Genomic DNA, 21,825 nt, shown 5'->3' on the forward strand with positions numbered 1-21,825 from the left:
GTCTTTCTTACATGTTCTTCCATACACGCTCCCTAGACCAATGACATCGACCTCCCAGCAGTTCCTCGAACAAGATCATCCTTCCGTCTCCAGCCTCAGTGCCTTTGCACCAGACCTTCCCCACCCTCGAAATGCTCTTCCTCCACTCCTCATCTAAGGATTCCCCGGCTTCCTTCAAGTCTCAGCTGAAATCCCCGCCCATGCTCTACAAAAAAACCTTGCCCTCTTCGGATGATCTTCCCAGCCCTGCTCTGCAGGCGCATATCTTCCCCGTCTAGAACCCCGTTATTCGCCCGCCGTCTCCCCATAATCACCCTCTTGTCTTGTCTTTCCTGTAGACCCCAAAGCCTGGCCCAAGAGAAGGGCCTTCTGACAAAAACTTACTGGACTAACATCCCACATCCTTTGGCCTTTCTCTAACCCTAAATGGTCTGCTCTCTGGCCTTTCTACCCTGGGTCAGCGACTTCCGCGCATCCAAACAGCGCGGCCTTCGCTTTCCCGGACGCCAGAGGCTCCGACTACCCGCTCGACCCAAGGCAACCTCCTTCCCGCCTCCTGCTCTCGTCCAGTCCCGACGAAGGCGCGGCGCCGGGCCCGCTCCTTACTTGGCCTTGCCTGGGGCCTCCGCTGCCCCTTTCCCTTTCTTAGCCCCGGCAGCCGGCGATTCATCTTCGAACACGCTGAAGAGCTCGTCCCCGAATGCATCCGCCATGTTTCAGAACCGCACAACCGAATTCCCTCTACCCACAATGCTCCGCAGTTAGGCGGCGGGGGCGTTCGATCCCGGAGCACGGTGGCCGGGAGGGAACAAGGAAGCTCAAACTCACGCGGACACTCGAACTTTTTTTTTTCCCCTCAGGTCTCTTTTCCAGTCTTTCCAGCTGAGAGAAGAATACGTAGCACGCGGAGAGGGCGGAGAGAAGGGCAGGACTGCTGTGGCAGGGACCAATCCTGAGGCACCTCGCCGCGGCTCCAGGGAAGGCCCGGATGAGGGCGGCGGCGTTGCGGCGGCATTGCGCCTGCGGACTGGGAACATCTGCTCCCGGCGGAGCGAAGAGGTCGCGCGTGTTCGTTCCCCGCGCCTCTCTCTCCCCGCCTTTCGCTTCTCCGGGCCCGGTGGGAGCCGCAGCATGGGCGGGAAGAACAAGAAGCACAAGGCGCCGGGAGCCGGCGCGGTGCGGGCTGCTGTGTCGGCCTCCAGGGCCAAAGCCGCCGCCGAATCCGGGGCGGCGGGGGAGGCCCCGGGCAAGAAGCCGGTTCCCAGGCCGCTGCCGGTCTCCGCCTCCGCAAAGGAGCCTCGCGTCAGGCAAGGTACCCTCAGGCCCAGAGACGCTGCTCCGCCTGTCCGCTCTCTTCCTCCCCTGCAGCCGCAGACCTCCGTGCCCTGCCCCCGCGTCGCTTTCCCCACCCTTCAGGAACGTGCTCGCGCCCCCCTCAAGTTCCTGAGGCTTCACCTCCCACCCTGCATTGAATAGACGCCGTATGCTTGCTTCCCCCTTTCACAAAGGTCCCAGTGTTACCAGTCAAGAAGCATTTTTGAGGCATTTACTGTATGCCAAGCTCTGCTCAGTGCCGTGGGAACAACAAAAAAAGGAAGGGACAGGGACCCGTTGGTCTCAAAATGCTGACTTAAAAACGTTTATCTTCTCTTAGCTTACTATTAATACTATGTATTGGTTCCCGGGCAGAAGAGTGGTAAGGGTTAGGCAGTGAGAGTTAAGTGACTTTACCAGGGTCACACAGCTAGAACATGCCAGGAGCCGGCGCGGTGCGGGCTGCTGTGTCGACCTCCAGGGCCAAAGGAACTTGTCCAAACTAATTATATACAAGAGTAGACAGAAGGAAGTTCTAAGAAGGCACAAAGACTAGGTTTCTCCTCATTCTGTGACTTATAGAATCGTTCCAAAAGTAGTGGAGCCCTTCCCCTTGCTGCTGCCTTCCAATTTCTCATACTCATTGCCCTCCCTTCCAGAGAGCCCAACTCACACATTCCCAACCCCATTTCGAGCTCGGTTAAACCTCATAGGCGAGATCAGACTTCACTCATTCCCCTTTGCTCCCGAAGTGCTGGAACAAGTTTATGATACCAGGAATTCTGCTTACGGGACACTTATTTCACTTTTCAGCCCTGTAGGTTGCTATTTTGCATATTCAAGAAATGACAGCTGCTGTTGGCATCTTTGCGGTGACTGACTTGATAATTACTCTTTCACCTTCTTTAGTGTGTGCACGGCCTGTTTATCTTACTTAGCGTTGTAGAGTTAGAGCTCAAAGGGAAATTGAGGGATATTTGGTTGTATGATTGTAGGTTTAGGGCGCAAAGGGAACACTTATTTGTGGGATCATAAATGTAGAGCTATAAGGAACCTTATAAGACCACCCACATCATCACCTCATCAGTTTGCAAATGGAGAAACAAGTCCAGAGAGGTGATTTGCCCAAAGTCACCAAGTGGCAGAAGTAGGTTTTTGTCATTCTATTAGAAAGTAAGCTCAAATTTCTTTCCTTTAGGGATCTTTTGTTTTTCTGGATTGAATACCTAGCCAGCTCAGTGCCTGACAGTAGTAGGTACTTAATAAATATTTGAGGATTGGCTTTCTCTGCCTCCAACTCCTTTGCTCCTTCCCCATTCTACCTCAGTTGTGCAGCATTCTAATTCAGATTGGATGTTACTACAACGTTGTTGAAAATGAATATTATCAGTTTGCTGTTACTTTCAAGGATTGAGCAGTTGGGTATTTGTTTTATTTTAATTGCTGCTTTCTTTTTTGAACATTTAGAAAGACCTGTATAGAAATTCTAATACTAATACTTGTGTCTGCCATTCATCAAAAGTTAGCAAAGGCAATGAAATTTTACTCTATAACTTTGGGTATTAAAACATCTACTTTCAGAAAGACAGATATTAAGACAATGTTAAGCTTTTATAAAACACTTTGAATTATTATAAATATTGTGGTCTTTATGCAGGTTATTTTTATGTTTCAAAAATTGAATTCTGAGAACTGACAATTCTTAGCAATTTTATTCTGCTTAGAATCAGTATATTTTAGTATTCTGCCATATCTCCTTTGTGTTTTCCTTTTCATTATATTGCTTTTAAAAATCCCATTCTACTTTAGACTGTCAGTGCCACTTAAGAAGCATTATTGATACCTCAGTATTTTACTAGAAAAAAAGTAATATGTGCATAGCATGTTAGTATACCAAAATCAGTGCACAGATAAATTGCTTTCTGTCTAAAAGAGAAGACAACATTGATGTTGACAACTATAAAGGGAATTGTTTTATTTGGGGACGTGAAAAAAGTTCTAAAGCAAATTCTTGTTCAGAAATTAAAATTTTACAATATGTAGATGTTGGTACCAAGAACTCATTTCTAAACATTTGTAGGTTTTTTTTATGTGTATACATATGTGTTTTTAATGATTTGTGACCATGTAAAGGTTGAAAGTAGCTTATTCAACAGAGAAATGGCAATATGCTATAGTAACAAGAATACTAGGCTCAGAAAATCCAAGACTTGGGTTCCAGCTTCAGCTCTGCCCCTAACAATGTTTCCTTTAACAAGTCACTTAATTTCCTTGTAATTTATTTTCCCTCTGTAGAATTGAGAAGTGGGAATGGGTTGATCCATAAGTTCTTATTGAACTCTGCTATCATATGAACATATCTTTTTTAGCATCTTTTGCAAGACATTGTACATCTTTATATCCTTGTTTATTGCTATGATGTCTTGCTGTATATTTAACTTAAGTTAAATCATATGTACAGAAGCCTTTTTTTTTTTGACTAAGGAAACTGCCAAATTGTTTATCTGTTACCTGACCTCTTCCTTCTTGACCTATCTACAGTACTTGAAGCTGTTGACCCTAACCTTTTAATTGAGACCAGATCCTTTCCTGATTTCATTATACAGTTGTCCCTCGCTAAATTGTGGTTCGATTATCCTAGCTTCACTTTATCTCAGGTTTTACACATATATATGTATATAAAATTCTGTATCACAGTTATATTTATCATGGCATACTATTGACTAAAGGAATGATAGGCAACCAACCCCAGTGTTGTGTTCTGTATCTTGGTCGCTGATAAGCTCAGTGACTAGGTTAATAACTGTGAAAAAGGTTTATAGGAGAAGGGTTTATACAGTCTTAAAATATATGTAAATAATAAAATAAATATAGCACCACTACTTAGTGATAGGCAAGGACTCACTGTATTAATATTAGTTCTCTCCCTACATTTCTGGCTACATGTCTTCTGTCTCCCTTGACTCTTTTTCCTTTTTTTGACTTTTAAGTGTAGATATCTCAAACTCAGCATCTCTAAAAACAAATTTTTATCTCAAATCATATCCTTTCCTCTTAAATTTTTTTCATCCCATTTTACTACCACTCTTAGGATAAGCTTGGGCTGTATTTTTTGGAGTCAGATTTGACATTTGTTACCCCCAATACAATTAACAACTGTTGTCTTTTTTTGTAATGTTATCTATGTGCATTCTTATTCCCAATGCTACCAGCATTGTTTTTTCTTTGATGAAAACACTAGCCTTCTTAAGTGGTTTTTATAACTATAATTTCTCTTTCAATTTATCAAGCACAAACTTTGATCATCACCATTTGCTGAGAAATCTTCACTGGCTCCCCATTGCTAAAACTTGATTGGTGTAATTCCAAATTGTTTTCCAAAATGAGGCTGAAATTATCTTCATGCTAAAGATTTTGCTTATGCCCACAGAAACATTGCAAAATGAAATAAGCTGGAATTCCTATAAGTTGTTTCTTTGGACTCATGGTGAAACTAACTCCACCAACATTTTTTTAACCCTTATCTTGTGTCTTAGAAATGACACTAAATTCTAATCTATCTAGCTGCCCCTATACCAACTCTATTATTTTTTCCAAAAAAACTTTGAACTTCCTTTGGTTGAATTTGCTTTGCCTTCTGATTTTGTTTATAGTGAAAATGTCTATTGATGAGGTACAATATCTCCAGCAGCATGTCAACTTCTTGTTGATAAGATTTAAGGTCTTCTTTCTTAGCACCTAGCCTAGTGTCTGGCCCAGAGTAGGTATTTAGTTAATGCTTATTGAATTGAATCATACACACTGCTACTACATTGGTCTTCCTCTGACAATCAAGCCACTACATACACTGTTGTTAAAACCCTCACTGTTTGTCCATTGCTTACTAAATAAAAACTAGACTCCTTAGTCTAATGTTAGAGGCCTTCCACATCTAGCACTACCCTACATTTCCAGTTTTCTCTCACAAAACTCCAGACTAGCTTATTTGTCCCTCCTCCAGGAGTTTCTGAAGTGCTTTTAGTAGGAGTTTCCTTCCACACTAGAAAGTTCCTCACAAAAAAGTCCCAGATCTGAAATTAAAAAACCAAACCAAAATAAGCATTCTATCTCTCACTATCAGATTATAAATGTCTTGAAACAAGGGCTCTTTTTCTCACCTTCCATGCTTATAGGAGACATTTGTTCAATGATCAAATAACAAAGAAGCAGTTTCCACTTTTTACTATTTTAAATATTGCTTAACTTTTTCAACTCTAAAAAAGCTTAATAAAGATGACCCTTAAATGTATGGAAGGTTTTATTCCTGGAAAAGATGTCATTTTTTAAGTGATTTAAATTAATTCTGATTTTGTCATAGACTTTGCTATGATAGAAGTTTAAGTTCCTGACCAGCAACTTAATGACCATTCATCAACTATAAAAAATATATACTTTTATATATTGTTCATATAAAGTTTTCTAAAGGTTATATCTTCTTTTAAATAGACTTTTAGTAAGTGCCTGTTTGATACAAAGCATTGTGCTGGGTCTTGTAGGAGAGAAAAAACTTTAGATAAGATAGGACCTTTACTCTTAAGGAACTTATAACCCAGTGTGCAGATGATATATCAACACATAGCTAAAATATACAGCATTACATGGTAAATATAGGGTATCAATCACCTAAATGTCAGATTGTTTCCTAAGAAAATATTTCCTTGGAGGGGGAAAAAAAAGAATACAGTGGATTTAGAGGCAGTACTAACAGATTGAGCTAAAGTTCTGAGAATGGTGATGCATGAGTGCCAAAGACAAAGTATTCTAACTTCATCACTTGGCCCTGACACAGGCCTTCCTCCTCTTACTTCCATAGAGGCAAACCAGCCAACTCAGAGAGAATACATGGAACTGCTAGAATATAATCAATTCATAATGCTAGCTGCCTGTCCTCTGACATTATTTCTAATTTATCTCATCTATCGCTTTCTTGTACACAGTTGTTTTTTGTACTTTCTCCCTTGTAAGCTCCTTGAGAGTGTCTTTTGCTTTTTTTGGTATTCCCAGTACGTGGCACACAGTAAGTGTTTAATAAATGCTTGCTGATTTGAAGGCAGAGCTGCTTTATTTTGGGTTTTATATCCCCAAAATATGTATAACAATGCTGGTGTTTAATAGTAGATGTTTAATAACTGCTTGCTGACTTGAAGGCAGAGATGCTTTGGAGGGGGTGTTATATCCCCAAAATATGTATAACAGTGCTGGTGTTTAATAGTGGGTATTTAATAATTGCTTGTGGAGGCAGAGATGCTTTTTTTTTTTTTTAATTTCATAAAAGTGTCTGGCACATAGTAGATGTTTAATAATTGCTTATTGACTTGAACTTAAATGTGGCTTTTTTGACTTTATCACTATTTCAGGGAGAAGGTCCCAGCTCTGAAAAGCCATTAGTCCAATAGTAATCCATTTTTATATTATCCCCAAACAATAGTGATCCAACTTCTACTTAGAAACCTCCAGGGACTGGAACTTACTACCCCACATGGCAACTCATTGACTTTTCCATAGCTCTCTTTGTTAATAAATGCTTCCTTACAATGACCCAAAGCCAACTCCCCAGTATAGAGGAACAGTAAAAACAACAATAGATCAGTGCAAAAAGTGTTTCTGTTTAGCTTTGAAAGACAGTTTATATTTTCTTCCCACAGAGTTGCCTTCTTTCAGAGGCAGTATTGTACAATGGAAAGAACACTGAATGGGAAACCAAGAAACTTGGGTTCTAGGCCCAATTTTGCCACTAACTTTTTCTGATATTGGGAACCATATCTCCTTCCTGGACCCATTTCCTTTTCTATAAAGTGACAGAATTATACCAAGCACACTCTAAAGTCCTAGTTTTGCCTTTCTTCAGCAGGATCTTCTGATCCTTGAGAACATAATGGCTGAATGATAAGGAAGTGATCTAGGACCTTGCTAGGTGCTATTGAGGACAAGAACCAAATCTATTATTGATAAAAAGAATTCTCAGAGGAGGAATCTCCATCCAGTGATGTAAATCAGTACCATCTCTGCAACTTAGGGTCTTAGAGAATAGCCTAGAGTACTTAGAGTTTAAGTGACTGACTTGCTCCGGGTGACACAGCCAATATGTGCCAAAGATGAGTCTTGAACCCAGGTCCCAAGCCCCACTATGTCATACTGCCTCATATTCAAGGCAGTAGTGGTAAGGGATTCAAACTTGAAAGATCCAAAAGGCATCTCAATCATACTACAGATAAAGAAGAATTGGTTCATTATCTGTTCTTTGTCTCTCAAGACCCAGAGAACCAGGAAACCAACACCTAATGGCTCAGAGGTGGCTGACTTTCTGAGCTCTCCTGAACTGCAGTTTGTCCAGAATTTTTTCAGTCAGAAATATTCATTGATTATTAGAAGAATTCATATCATCTTCACTCATCCTGGGATGCTGAGGGAAAAGCCTAATCCTGTCCCAAACTCATCTAAATAGGGACATCCATACATAGCCTATCTGCCATATCCTTTATAGACCACCAATTTAACCTAGAAGAGGTTTTTGTTTGCCAAATGGTCCTTTCTCCCCCAGCAAATATTTTTGTATCCAAATCCTCGACAGGAACCAGAGACAGTTATATCTCCATCTCCTCCCAGGTCCTCATGAAAGTAAAATTTTGCCCTAAATAAGCACCCACTGGTCTCTCCAATGTCAGGCATTTGAATTCAGCTTCTTGCTCAACTTCAACATAGCATACTCTTTGAGCTCTTCCTCCAAGACCTTATTCCTCCTCTCCAGATCTTGCCCTGAGTTCCATATTTTGAAAGCTGATTTCTAAGTCAGCTAACTTCTCTCGTTCCATTTCTTTATTTAGTCTCACTACTTTGGCCCAAATGTCATAGTTCTCCTCCAAGCTGTGAGAGATGGAAAGAAAGACAGCGATAAGAGATCTGAGACTTCCCCAAGAAACCCTCTGCCACACATGTTTGGCCAGTGTCCTCCCTGTCCTCCAACACCAACACCACTATCATCTGTCAGCCTTGAATCTGCTCCTGCCCTTGTCCATCTAGCTAACCTGCCCATGCTTCAGAGACTAGCTAAATTCCCTTTTCCTCCTGTGAAGATTAACTCTCCCCTGCCCATTTTTAGATTTAATCACCAAAAGCGTATACACCCCACTCACCCCTGAGTTGGGGAGGTCTGTGACCCACATGTGAGATAGTGGGTGACAAATCATTATTGACTGACTGCCCCCTGGGCAGTCCTAAGCAAAGCCTTAACTGAAATTGGCACACGTAAAATGGAAGGAAGTCCCAGGAAGTGATGAAAAGGAATGATCTTTAAAAATGCCAAGAACTTCCTGTGAAGGCGTCCTTTCTGTCTTTCCTCTTCAACTTGACTTTGGAGGAGCTCTGACTGAGAATCTCAGACTACTTCTACTTTCCTTAAAACTACCATGTGGGGTGAGTGAAAAAGGCTACCTCCTTTCCTGGACTTTCTGAAGCCTCAGGAGAGGCCTATCCTGTTGAGAGAGGCTCCCTGCATATCCAGGTGGGCAGCTCAAGGCTGAGGCCCCTCTGACTAAGGGCTAATTAGCCCTGCCTGGATTGAGCCAGGGGTGGGAGCACAATACTTAAGTGCTAGGCTAGATATCTTACCCTATCTTCTCTAGGACTTTCTTACTTTCACTTTGTGGATGTTAAAATAAATCTCTTTGGAATTTGACTAAATTCCTGGTGACCCTACTCCTAAATAATCTAGTCCATCCTTTGATATTAACTCCTTACGTTCTGCCCCTAACACTCCATAACCAATATGACAGGGAGGCATGGAGGAAGATTCAGATTCTGCCACTTCTTGACCAAAAATACTTCTATGAGGCTCAGTTTCTTCATTTGTAAGATGAATTAAGATCCATTCCCACTCTAACATTTAATGCCTAATGTTGAGTCCTTTTTCACTGTCCTTAGATTTTACTCCTTTTCAAACTACTGTGGCCTTCTCATATTTCCTTGAACATGACATTCTTCTTTGTCTCCTTGTCTTTGCAAAATAAAAAAGTAATAAAAAATTCTAGCTCCACACCTGGAATGCTCTTTCTTCACCTCAACTTGTTTGTTTCCCTAATTTGCTTCAGCTCAAATTCTACCTTCTGAATTAAACTGCTAATTTTCTAAGATGTACTCTTTATGTCTTGTATTGCCTAGTTATTTATATATTGTCTTTCTCCATTAAACTGTGAGCTCCTTGAGGCCAAGAGGCTCTTTTTGCCTTTCCCTGTAGCCCCAGTGCTTAGTCCAGTGTCTGGCATAGAATGGGTGCTTAAAGTGCTTGTTGAATTCTGTGTTCTTTGTCTTGGGATCTCTTCTATGTTTAATGTTTCATGATTCTAGAGAGTTACAAAACAAAAGTGCTTTGTGAGGTCTTTGGAGTGGGGGTGGGGGGATCATTACCAGCCAAGAGGAATGAAGGAAGCTTTTTTGGAGATCTTTGATTTGGGCTTTAAAGAGTGGATAAATTTCAAGTAATGTAGAGAGGTAGAGAGAACAGTTCAGGCACAGGGAACAGCTTAAACAAAGGCATAGTGACTGAAATGCAAGGTGTGTTTTCAGAATGGTGGAGTGTTGCCCAGTTTGACTGAAGAGTAATATAATAGAAAGTATATATAAAGAGTAATATAAAAGAACATTGGAAAGATGATGGTGCTAAGTTATGTAGGCCCTTGATGCTTCCTGAAGCCTTGATTTGGGTGATAGAGTCTCATGTAGGGGACATAGAAACCAACTAACTTTGTGCTATCTGTTACAAGTAATAGAAGTATTATTATGGATACAATTAATAGAGAACTATAAATAGAGACCAGCTTGTTATAAAGTTTTCTTTGACTTTAATCTGCTTCAGCCATTTTTCTAACAGAAATTCTGTATGTGACAAAACATACAGTATCAGACTAAAGTCAGTTATAGATACTGTACTTATTATTTCTAAAGAGAGTTCTTTTACTGTTAGGAAAATTATAACATTTAAACTTGCTTCTCTAGGATTCAAGAGAGATCCAAAGAAGTTCCCAGAAATAAAATTAAACTCTGTTTAAACAGGCATTTGTTGCCAGATGGCCTGAGGGTCATGTACTTTGAAAATTAAGTTTAAAAAATAATATATAGTGTTTTCTGGTCAAAATGTTGATTGAGAGAGGTGAAATCTATGATCCTTAAAGTCATAATGAACCATTGGCCTCACTTTGACTGTAGTTCTACAAAAGGAAGTATACGATTTCTCTTTGATCTTAACTATTTTGAAAAGCTTGGTATGGGTAGAGTAAGGTCTTTGATGATTCCAATTTTTTTCTGCATTTTCCAAACACGTATGCCCCTCTAGGGCCTCATTATTAGTGGATTGGTAGTGGATTGGCGTGGCAACAGAAGTCAGAAATGAGGTAAAATGGTGAACCTCTTGTACTTCCTCACTCCTTAGAGAATGAGCTAAAAGATGGCATGGCCTTGCATTTTTGCCTTTTGCTTTTTTCCCAGTTACCATGCAACTCTTACTTGAGCCTTAGGAAGACAGTGTTCTGAATAAAATGATTCTCATTAAGGTGTGAAACATGAGTGAATATGCTAATTTTTCATATTTAAAAAGAGAGCTTGTTATTTATTGCTAGAACAGTGTTAATTCATAGAATGTTACCTTGACCAGCCCTCAGATTAGAAATTGAAATTGACTTAAGTTACTTCAAGAATTGGAAAATTTACAAACAGAAATGTTCAGCATCTATCACTCTTCTTGGGGAAGAAGAATTAATAAAATAACCTTTTGAGATAATCCTTCTCTTTGTGTCTTTTCTGTCATTGTTGTGTACAGGTCCAAAAATTTACAGTTTTAATTCAGCAACTGATTCTGGTACACCTTCAAACTTGGATAAATCTATCTTGAAAGTGAGTAACAAATTTTCAGTATTTTAAATGAAAATATGAACCATTTTAAGAAATTTTCCTCCCAGAACACATTAGTGAAATACATGAATTTACTATTTTAATTCTTCATATTGTTTAAACCCTCCTTCTGTCAAGTCTTGTACCAATATGTGACTGTGGCACCAAAGTGACACTGAATTTTCAAAGGCTATATGCCAATATAGCACAAACTCTGATGAGTCCTACAAAGGTGGAAAGTTTTCAAGTACTGGCCCAACTTCTTCCCTCCAGCTCATTAGCTGCCAGTTTCTAAGATACTTGTTTTTTTTTTATGGAGCACATCATGAAACCATTTGTTACATATTAATCTGTACTAAGGGAGATACTATTAGAAGAACATTCTTGAATCTTTAGGTATAGTATATACACAAGGGCTCAGCACATCTGAAACACCAGCTGCCCTTGATCCTAGCAATTTGCTCCCTACTTCTAGGACTTTCAGCCTGATTTTACACAAAAATGCTGAGATGTGTGTTTTTTCCCTCTCATACAAATTTACATTTATTACTATGTTAACATGAAAAGAAGTTGCCACCAATTTGGAATACAAGTAGCAGTTTATCTGGGGGTTGAGCTTAGGCTCCTTGGAGGAAGGGATATTTCAGCAGTACTTTTGGGTAAGCCTTGTATGACCTAGCACATTCCCCGACCCCATGGATCAGAATCTTCTTTAAAGACTTTCCTAGGGATCGGAAATTCTTCTATAGACCATTGGTGACCTCAATTTGGATCTCAACTTCTCATTAGGAGCCGGTGTCCAATAGCAACCTATATTGCCTTGGTTTTTTTTTATTGTTATGTTTTTCTTTATGGAAAAGATGAAAAATTTGTCTGACTTCTAAATTTCCAGGATGTCTTTTAGATCTGAAGCAAGTTTATTGAACCTTAGTGCAAGCAGTGCAATCTAGTGGGACAAGCCCTGAACTGAGCACCTTACTCTGATTACTAACCTTGTGAATTTGAGTCTCAGTTTATTCATTTATGAAATTATAATAATGCCTTACCCTGCATAACAGGATTGTTGTGAGAATCATATGATATATTATTTGAAACAAAATGGAACACTACAGAGCACAATAGAGATATAAGGAAATTAAGACCTCTGAGAGGGGAGAGAAACAACACTAAATAATAATCCATTAACCATGATAGTTAATGGAATTGATGGTAAACAGTAGATTAAGATGAATACCAACTGTTGTTCTTTTGATCAAGTTTACACGGTGCTTCATTGTTTTAAAGTGCTTTCCTCACAGCAGACTGACTAGTGGGTTAGAAAATACAAGTATTGCCATCCCCTTGTAACACATGAAAAAACTGAAACTTATGAAAGAACAGGGGCCTGTGAAGTTCCATGTTTTTGTTCCAATTCAGTCACCATTAACTGACCCTGGTGCCTCCTCACTTCTATTGCTCTGTATTCTAGATAATCTTGGAAAGAATTTAAGCCTATTTGCTTTATCAGACTTGTAATTTGGGAAATAATAGACTATTGGAATCTCCTGGTAGGAAGTGAGAGCCACATGGTAAATGTGATTGGAATGAGTTTGGAAACCAAATGACTTTATATTTATTAAAACTTACTGGAAATAATTGACGATGGCCTGATTTCTTTTTTTATTTCTACTTCATTTCTTTCAAGCACTATCCCAAAGCTAATTTGTATGACTTAAAGCCCTTAAAGATGCCATTTTTTATAAGGGTGAAGGGATTTTCTTACCATCATGTTGACATAATTTTCTCATATGATTCTACCCTTCTTTCTGTACAGTATTACTTCTCTGTTAAGAATGCTATCACATACATAGTTGTCTTTATTAGTAACTAGTTTTTTATTTTTAATGTACAAATCTGTTTTATGGTGAGAGGAACTCAATGCTATTCAATCTGAATTAATTTACTTTATTTTTTTTTTTTGCATACCCATTTCTATGACAGGTGTTCATTAACAGTAAACTGGAACAGAGAATTATTGGAGTAATCAATGAACATAAAAAGCAAAATAATGATAAGGGAATGATTTCTGGGCGACTTACTGCCAAAAAGTTACAGGTATCTATAAAACTTTTGGTGTTTATCTTTCTGTAGATTATTGTTTTTTTTTACTTTTAGTCTGCTATCATGCTTAATTTGGTCCATGAAGTAATTTTTTTCAAGATGAAGATTTAAAAATTATTTAAACCCTTTATAAAATTAGTAATAAAAGTTTTTAAAGAGGAGACTCTCATTGCATTTAAGACCAAAGTGGCATTTCTAGACTTCATATTCAATCAGCAAAGGCACGGATAGGAATATATATATATATATATATATATAGCAAGATATATGCATAAATAATTACATTAGTGTGGGGCCGCTTGTAACGATTCATCAAAATACCTAGGAAGTCAGTCAACAAGCTTTGTATTAGAGACTGTTCTTAACTCAGAAGATACAAAGAAAAGCACAAACATTCCATCTTCTCAAGGAGTTCTCAGTTGGGGGAGAGAGCATGTAAACAACTAGGTATAGCATCTCATACCATGAATCAAGATAAAGTCAAAATGGATACATTTTTGGTGGAACTATAAAACAGCTACAACCATTCTGGAGAGCAATATGGAACCATGGCTCAAAGGGCCATAAAACATCTTTGACCTACCAATACTAGATCTGTATCCCCAAAAGATCAGAGATTGAGGAAAAAGTCCTACTTACCCAAAAATATTTTAGCAGCTCTCTTTGTAATGGCAAAGAATTAGAAACTGAGTAGTTGTCCGTCAATTGGGGAATGGATGAACAAGCCCTGGTATATGGTTGTAATGTAATACTATTGTGCCATAAGAAAGGAACAGGATGAGTTCAGAAAAACCTATTTCCAGCAAAAACAAGGTTCCAAGATAACTCCAAGGGCCTCACAATTAAAAAAAAAATGCTCTCTATGGCCAAAGAATGAACTTTTGAAATCTAATTGCAGATCAAAGCATGCCATCTTTCATTTTATTTCCTTCGTGAATTTTTTTTCTGCCTTCATAATGGGAAATATGGAAATATGTGTTGCATGAAAGCACTGGTATAACCTATAACAGGCCTGTTGCCACGTTGGGGAGGGGGGAAAGGGAGGGAAAGAGAACATGAATTGCAAAATGTCAAAACAGTTGCAAAAAAAATTGTACATGTAATTGAAAAAAGTCAAACAACTGGGTACAAACAAATCATACAGGATAATTGGAGGTAAGCAGAGGGAAAGTTCTAGTTTTAAGGGAGAGGCTAGGAAAGACTTCTTGTAGAAAAGGAGATTTTAGTTGGGACTTGAAAGCTAGGAAAGCCTTGGTGACAGAGATGAGGAAAGAGTTATTTCAAGCATGGGGAACCGCTAATAAGAATTACTGGGATCAGGAAATGAGGAACTGCAAGGAGGCCATTGTCACAAGAGCACAAAGTGTTCTTAAGAGGGCTGAGTGAAGGGTGGACAACTAAGGTGCAAAAAGACTCGAAACATAGGAAGAGGCCAGGTTATGAAGTACTTTCTACATGAAATTTTGTTATTTATTTTTTTAAACCCTTACCTTCCATCTTAGAAATAATGCTGTGTATTGGTTCCAAGGCAAAAGAACAGTAAAGGCTAGGCAGTTGAGGCGACTTGCCCGGGTGGGTCACACAGTTAGAAAGTACCTGAGACCGTATTTGGACAGGATTTTTTGTCTCTAGGCCTGGCTCTCAATCCACCTAGCTGCACCCTGAATAGGGTTTTCAATTTAACTTTGAAAGTGATAAGAAACCACTGAAGTTTATGGAATAGGTGATAACATGGTCCAACTTACACTTAAATCAGTTTGATAGCTGTGAGATAGATAAGCTATAGTTGAGAGAGAGTTTAGGCAGGAAGACAAACCAGCTGGCTTTTTGACTAGGCCAAGCATGATGTGATAAGGGTCTTCACTAGTGTGGTAACAGTGTTAGAAGGGAGAAGGAGATATATGTGAGAAATGTGAAGGCAAAATTGCCAGATTGATGATGGGGGGTGAAAATGAGGGATCAAGTATAAAATGATAGTGCCATTGATAGAGAATAGGGAATTTTAGAAGGATGGAGGTTTTGGGAGTTCCATTTTAGACCTAATCTAAGACATCTATGAAAGAGATGCCCCACTAGGCAGTTGGAGATGTGAGACTGAAAGTTAGAGAGGTTGTGACTGGATAAGTAGGATCTGTAAATTGACAGCATAATTGAATCCATGGGAGCTGATGAAATGACCAACATAAATAGTATCTAGGGAGATGAGAAAAAGGCCTAGAACAGAGCCTTAAGAAATGCCTACAATTAATGGGGACCTAGAAAAAGAGATTGGGAAGTGATCTCACAGATAGGAGAACCAGGAGAGTAGTGTCGTGCAAACCCAGAGAGAAAGAACTATGAATCGGGGAGAAAGAAGGGGAATCAAGTAATGTTAAAGGCTACAGAAAGGTCACAAAGGACAAAGACTAGAAAAAGACTATTAATAGAATTGACTGAAAGAATTTAAGGTGATTTTTCTAAAAATTGGAGTCTAAACACTAGATTGGGCCAGAACTACACTGTCACAAACAAAAAAATAATAAAATAAAAAACTTGTGACATGCAAAAGCGATTATTTTTTCCTCACATTTGACTTTCTGCATTTTCCTTGTAGGATTTATACATGGCTCTGCAAGCATTTTCATTTAAAACAAAGGATATTGAGGAAGCTATGACAAATACAGTTTTATATGGAGGTGATCTTCATTCTGCCTTGGATTGGCTTTGTTTAAATCTGTCAGATGGTAAGCAAAATGACTTGAGTATTTAATGGCTTTTGAGCATTTTCTCCTATTACATTAAATTTTTAACAAATTCTTCATTGTTATTTTACTGCTTGTACCCTTTAAAGGCAATCAATCCTTTATTTTTTATGGACAGAAATGTCCTTGCTTATTTTCTATTCATTTAAGTAGTTGATATAAAAATTAACTAATTTACTTTCATATGCTTTAATAAAATATCCTCTAATAGTAATAGATGCTTTTAAAGTCCTTTAATAAGACATTTTTTTCATATCTTTAGTTCTAAAATTTTGTTGCAATCCTTTGTTAGTTACCAGGTATTAGAAGTAATATTTTAAAACATAAAGGTCCTACTTAAGATACAAAGAAATAATTTTATTTATTACCTAAAGAAATTATGAGTTTTAATCTCTGATAACATCTTTTTTTCCTAAACTGATAGACCACCGAATGGCCTAAAAATAGGATTGGGAAACTAATATGCAGCACAGTTTCATTGCCAGTAAATGGCAGTGTTTGTTACATTTATGACAATCCTGCAATTTAGAACTATATTTTACCTGTAACTCCCAAAATAAAGGTTAAAATATACTCAGAGGTCATTTAAAGTTTCATCTTTGGGAGACAGGTAGGTAGCACAGTAAATTGAGTGCCCAACCTGGGTTCAAATCTGTTCTCAGACACTTCCTAGCTGTGTGACCCTAGGCAATCCTAGCCCTTACTAGTCTCTATCTTAGAATTTATACTAAGACAGAAGATAAGGGTTTTTTTTTTTAAGAAGTTAAAAAATAAAATAATAAAGTTGCACCTTTGTTTTGAGTCCATTGAGAGGATTAAGGATGACCTTGCTGATTTGGGTTTTATTTTCTTTTTGTTCTTGTGCCAGGAGTCGGTATTTGCTAACACGGTTGCTTTCTCTTGACACCAAGTGCACTAATGGAAAAGTAATTGGTTTCCCCATGTATATTTGTGTAGGTGGAGTCATAACTTTGCACCTAATATCTAATTCATATAAAATGACAGACAAAATAACAGAAGAAACATCTGGCACAGTTGTTTAATCAGTGCCCCTTATTCTAGAAATTAAACACATTGTGATTTAGGTTATAGGCTTAAAAAAATGCTATTTATTTTTTTAAAAATCCATCTCCCTACTCCTCAGATCAAATATAAATGTCTCTTATTTGTTATTTGTAGCCCTTCAAGCTCTGGCCCAAGACTATCTTTCCAGTCTTATTACATTTTACTCCCTTTGACTTACTCTATAATCTACCCACACAATCCCCCTCATGTTTTTTTTCACACTTCTCTTTATCACAAGCTTTGAAGGTCCTCCCTCCTCCCTTTATCTCTTAGAATTTCCAGTGTCCTTCAAAGTTCATTTCTAGGAGCAGCTGGGTGGCTCAGTGGATTAAGAGCATGGTCTGGAGATGAGAGGGATCTGGATTCAGATCTGGCCTTAGACATTTTCTAGTTGTGTGACTCTGGGTAATTCACTTAACCCCCATTACCTAACCTTTACTGTTCTTCTGCCTTGGAACTGATACTTAGTATTGGTTCTAAGATAGAAGGTAAGGGTTAAAAGTGTGTGTGTGTGTGTGTGTGTGTGTGTGTGTGTGTGTGTGTGTGTGTGTGTGTGTAAAGTTCATTTCTAGCACCACCTCCTCTCTGACTAGAGAGTCCTGTCCTTTAGATTAATAAGTTTTTACCTTGTATGTACTTGACATTTATGTTATTTTCCATGATAACCTGTGAGGTCCTTAAGGAGGAGGGCTCATTTAATTTCTGACTTCATATCTCTAGTGTCCAAAAGGCATTTATCAAGCAACCATGACAAAGGTGAAAAAGCCCTTGCCTTCCCTGAACTGCTTATATAGTCAATTGGGGGATAGTCTATTTATAAGAAAGTAATGAATACAAGTTAATTAGGGGCACAGGGAGTTGCACTAGCATTGTGGGGATCAGGAAAGTCCTCATGAAATAGTAGGAGATTGGCATTAAACTGGCCTTTGGAGGAAATTGAGGCTTCTAAAGTGGAGAGAATGAAAAAATGGATTGGGGGCATAGGGTATAGCTTGTGTGAAGACACAAAAGAAGGGACATGAATGGAGAACATGCAGTGGAAAGAGGGTCCAAAAGGTCTATTTGACTGAACCTATGACTGCATTAAAAAAGAGAAGTGTGTAGTATAGCTGGGAAAATAGGTTGGAGCTAAATTGTAAAGAATTTTAAATGTCAAACAAAAGACTTTGTATTTGATTCTAGAGGTCCCCACAGAAAACCACTGAATTTTCTTAAGCAGGGCATTAGAAATACCACTTTGACAGGATGCAAAGGATAGTTATGAAGGGGGAAACTGGATTAGGAGGTTATTGCAAGAGTTTAGGTAAAAAGTGATGAGTTCCTGAACTTGGAGGGTGTTATGTGACTGATCTATATATCAGAACTGCCTTCAGGTTTGCTCATTTGCTCGTCAGGCTTAATCTGCCACCTAGTCCCTTTGGAAAATCACATAGCAAGGTAGGGGATTACAAAGGGAGTTGTCCTGTTTGTTTCCTTTGACCATAGGAACTCTTAGGAAATTATTTTAACAGGTTTTTTTTGGTTTGTTTTTTGAAGGAAAGAGAAAATAATGATGCAATTTACAGAGCCAAGTGCTTTTTCACTTTTGTCTGCAATACCTTCACTTGGGAGCTTAATTAAATGCCTTTTGTGCATTATAAAGACTAGAGATATGAAGTTAGGAATGAAATGAGCCCCTCTCTTCAAGGGTCTCACATTCTGTTGTGGAAAACAACACAACTGAAGTAACTCCATTTTGTCACATATAACAAAAGGTGATTCAATTGTCAAGTTTAGTCCATGGAAACATGGTGATGCCTCAAGAAAAACCAGGAAGTTTCTTTTGATTCTCAGAATAGCCCTTTTAGGTAAATACTGTTCTTTCCATCCTGGACTATAAGGCCAGGAAGCTGAGATTTGAAAGGCTTGAATGACTTATCTAGGATCACCTAACTGGTTCAGTGTCTGGAGGAGAGACTGAAGATCATTTCTCTTTGCCTCCAAGCCTAGCATGGTGTCCATCCTACCACACAGACTCGGAAATAGGAACTCACAGGAAATGATTTTAACAGTTTTTTGTTTGTTTGTTAAGGAAGAAATGATGCAATTTACAAAAAGGAGATAATGTTGGGACATAAAAAGAAGTCATTAAGGGAAAAGAAAGTTTTTTTAATTAAGATTTTAAAAGAAAAAGAGGAATGGGACAGGAGAGTTATAAGGATTTCGTAACCCTTATTGATTATTGGCTTAGGATGGTAATACCAATAATTATATCCTGTGTGAACAGGCTGTTGGATCTGATTGTTTGAGAAAATGGCTTCTTAGATCAGCCAAAGAATTCCAGCTCAGCCAGTTGCATAAAAATAAATTTTTTGTTATGGTTAAAAAAAAAAAGGAAAGAGATAGTAAAAGGAAACTAGTGGGAAAAAATTCTTATGCTATATAAGTCCCTAAGCTAAAATTTCTTACTCTAGCCACCCAAATCTGATCCTCAAGGATCTCCTTCCCCAACAGAGTTGAGGCTACTCTCTCTTCCTATTCTATCTAAATCTCAAAAACCTTTATCTATCTATCCTATATAAATTATACACAAAAGAAATGTTAGGTCTCTCTCTTCTTGCTGTAGAGATGAAAAAACAGCTTGAATTTCCACAGCCTTCTCCACTTGCCTAGCAAACTTGTTGGGCTTGCACCAATGTTTCACCAACAACCTCCTTCACTTGTCAGATCTTATAGATAAATATTTGATGTGAAAACACTGAGATTTTTCAAATCTCACAGAGCACCTCTTAGGACCTCCTTTCAGGACAGGGTCAGCCCACAGATGCAAAGTCAGTTGGGTAACTCTCAAAGCACTCTGGAAAATTCTTTCTTACCCATAAGTCCATCTGAGATTCTATTCAGTTTTTTTAAAAGAAATCTAGCTTATAATCTCTTATGTATCTATCAATAACTCATGTTACTTAACTCTATTAACTAATGAACTCTTAATAAATAAGTCTTAAATAATTCTCTACAAGAGTAAGAGCATTAGAGAGAACATTTGAATGGCAAAAAGTTGAAACTGGGGCAAAGGAAAGAGCTAAAGAGATTTAATGATTTTAAAAAAGCAAAATTTGTAGTTGGATAAAGATTAGGGAAAAAAAGTTAGTATTAATTGATGTGAAAAGATCCCTAGCCAAAATGAAGAATGAGCTTTGGTAGAAGGAAATAGGAGCATTTCAGAGAGACAGTCAAATGGATTTGGTATACCTGGAAAGAAAGAGAAATCTAAAATGCATTATGTCTACCAAGTTTTAAGAATTCTTGACTAACAACTGCCACCCCAGAATCATTTAATTTTAGAGCTGGACAGGTCCTAGACAACATTTAGTCCAGCTCCCATGTTTTGTTTTGTTTTTTTAATTAGGAAACTGAGGCACAGTGATACATTTAAGATATTGCTAATAATCAAATCCCATTATGCAAAATCCATGGAGATTGTACAAATTTATTAATTTTCCCGAAACTTTGCAAAAATTGCTGCAAACAAGTGTGTTTTTTTTTGTCATGTGAACATTTTTGAATTAATAAAATTTGACCATTCCTATTTGACAAAAATGAAAAATTGGATGGATTTCTGAGAGGTGATAATCCTAATTTGAAATAAATGGAGAATAGATTTTAACTATTTAATAGCTTATGGGACTTCTTTGTATCTGTAATTTTGTTTTGTTTCATATTACCTGCTTTCTTTTTCAAGATTCACTTCCTGAAGGATTTAGTCAGGAGTTTGAAGAACAACAACCCAAAAGCAGGCCAAAATTTCAGTCTCTGCAAATACAGTCTACCACTCCACCTCCCCTGCTACCTAGTACTAAAAAACGGCAAGATGAACCTGAAGTTAAGGTAACTTTAAAAATGACCAGTTTATGTTTAAAAAAAAAAAGGCAAATTTTTAGGCATCCTTAACTATTTGCAGTAGAAAACAAATCTTGAGTGGTTATTACTTATTTCTTTATATCTCCCTGCCTTCTCCCTCCCAGTCCATCTCCTTATTCCTCAACCTATTTCTAACCTCACTTTTCCATAAACAACCATTTTTGGAAAACAGTTTGGAATTTTGCAAATAAGTGAATAAAACATCCATATCCTTTGACCTCTCAGAGATTCCACTACCATGTTCATTCTCTCAAGGAGGTCATTGATAAGAAAGTCTCCATATGCACTAGGATATTTATAGCATCATTTTTTCATTAATTGAGGAATGCCTAAACCATCTGTAGTTCATGAGTGTAATGGAATATTATTATGCTGCAATAAATAAATATGAATATAGAGAAGCATAGAAGGATTTATACAATCTGATGCAAAATGAAGTAATCAGAGCTAAGAAAACTATATACAATGAGTTTAATAATGTAAATGGCAAGAATAATTACAAATAATCAAAAGTTAATGTTACAAAATTACAAAGAACAGGCATGGATGGCCCCAAAGAAATGACACAAGAAGATACTTCACCCCATTCCTTTGTAGTCATGGGGTAGGTCCATAGGTATGGAACTTTGTATATATTTTTTTAGTCTTTTTACATATATTGATCAGTTTTCAGATTTTTTTTCTTTAAAAATGTTTTAATATATGCCATGGTTCTCTGGGAGAGGGCAGAGAGAGAAATCCTAGGAGAAATTCTGGTAGTATAAAAAAGATAACAATAAAATTG

At 38.0% G+C, this 21,825-nt stretch overlaps 2 protein-coding genes across 4 annotated transcripts in view; one reads left to right on the top strand and one right to left on the bottom strand.

The window, feature by feature from the left end:
* The window catches only part of MTREX (Mtr4 exosome RNA helicase), an 82,991-nt gene extending 82,063 nt beyond the window's left edge, over nucleotides 1-928 (bottom strand). The window contains exon 1 of the mRNA XM_007486321.3: nucleotides 607-928. Coding sequence (XP_007486383.1) covers nucleotides 607-713 — 107 coding nt within the window. The 5' untranslated portion in view covers nucleotides 714-928. The remainder of the gene's footprint in view (nucleotides 1-606) is intronic.
* Nucleotides 929-974: 46 nt separating this feature from the next.
* The window catches only part of DHX29 (DExH-box helicase 29), a 74,663-nt gene continuing 53,812 nt past the window's right edge, over nucleotides 975-21,825 (top strand). Inside the window, exons 1-5 of one of the 3 annotated variants that reach the window (XM_001380972.4) lie at nucleotides 975-1,312; nucleotides 11,165-11,238; nucleotides 13,216-13,329; nucleotides 15,929-16,058; nucleotides 20,863-21,008. In XM_001380972.4, the coding sequence (XP_001381009.4) occupies nucleotides 1,132-1,312; nucleotides 11,165-11,238; nucleotides 13,216-13,329; nucleotides 15,929-16,058; nucleotides 20,863-21,008 (645 nt within the window). In that variant the 5' untranslated portion in view covers nucleotides 975-1,131. Of the gene's footprint in view, nucleotides 1,313-9,881; nucleotides 9,904-11,164; nucleotides 11,239-13,215; nucleotides 13,330-15,928; nucleotides 16,059-20,041; nucleotides 20,747-20,862; nucleotides 21,009-21,825 lie in introns of those variants that run through there. The other 2 variants (XM_016431302.2, XM_016431304.2) reach the window with 2 other exon arrangements.

Source organism: Monodelphis domestica, chromosome 3 (assembly GCF_027887165.1).
Source record: "Monodelphis domestica isolate mMonDom1 chromosome 3, mMonDom1.pri, whole genome shotgun sequence".
In the NCBI taxonomy this organism is placed as follows: Eukaryota; Metazoa; Chordata; class Mammalia; order Didelphimorphia; family Didelphidae; genus Monodelphis; species Monodelphis domestica.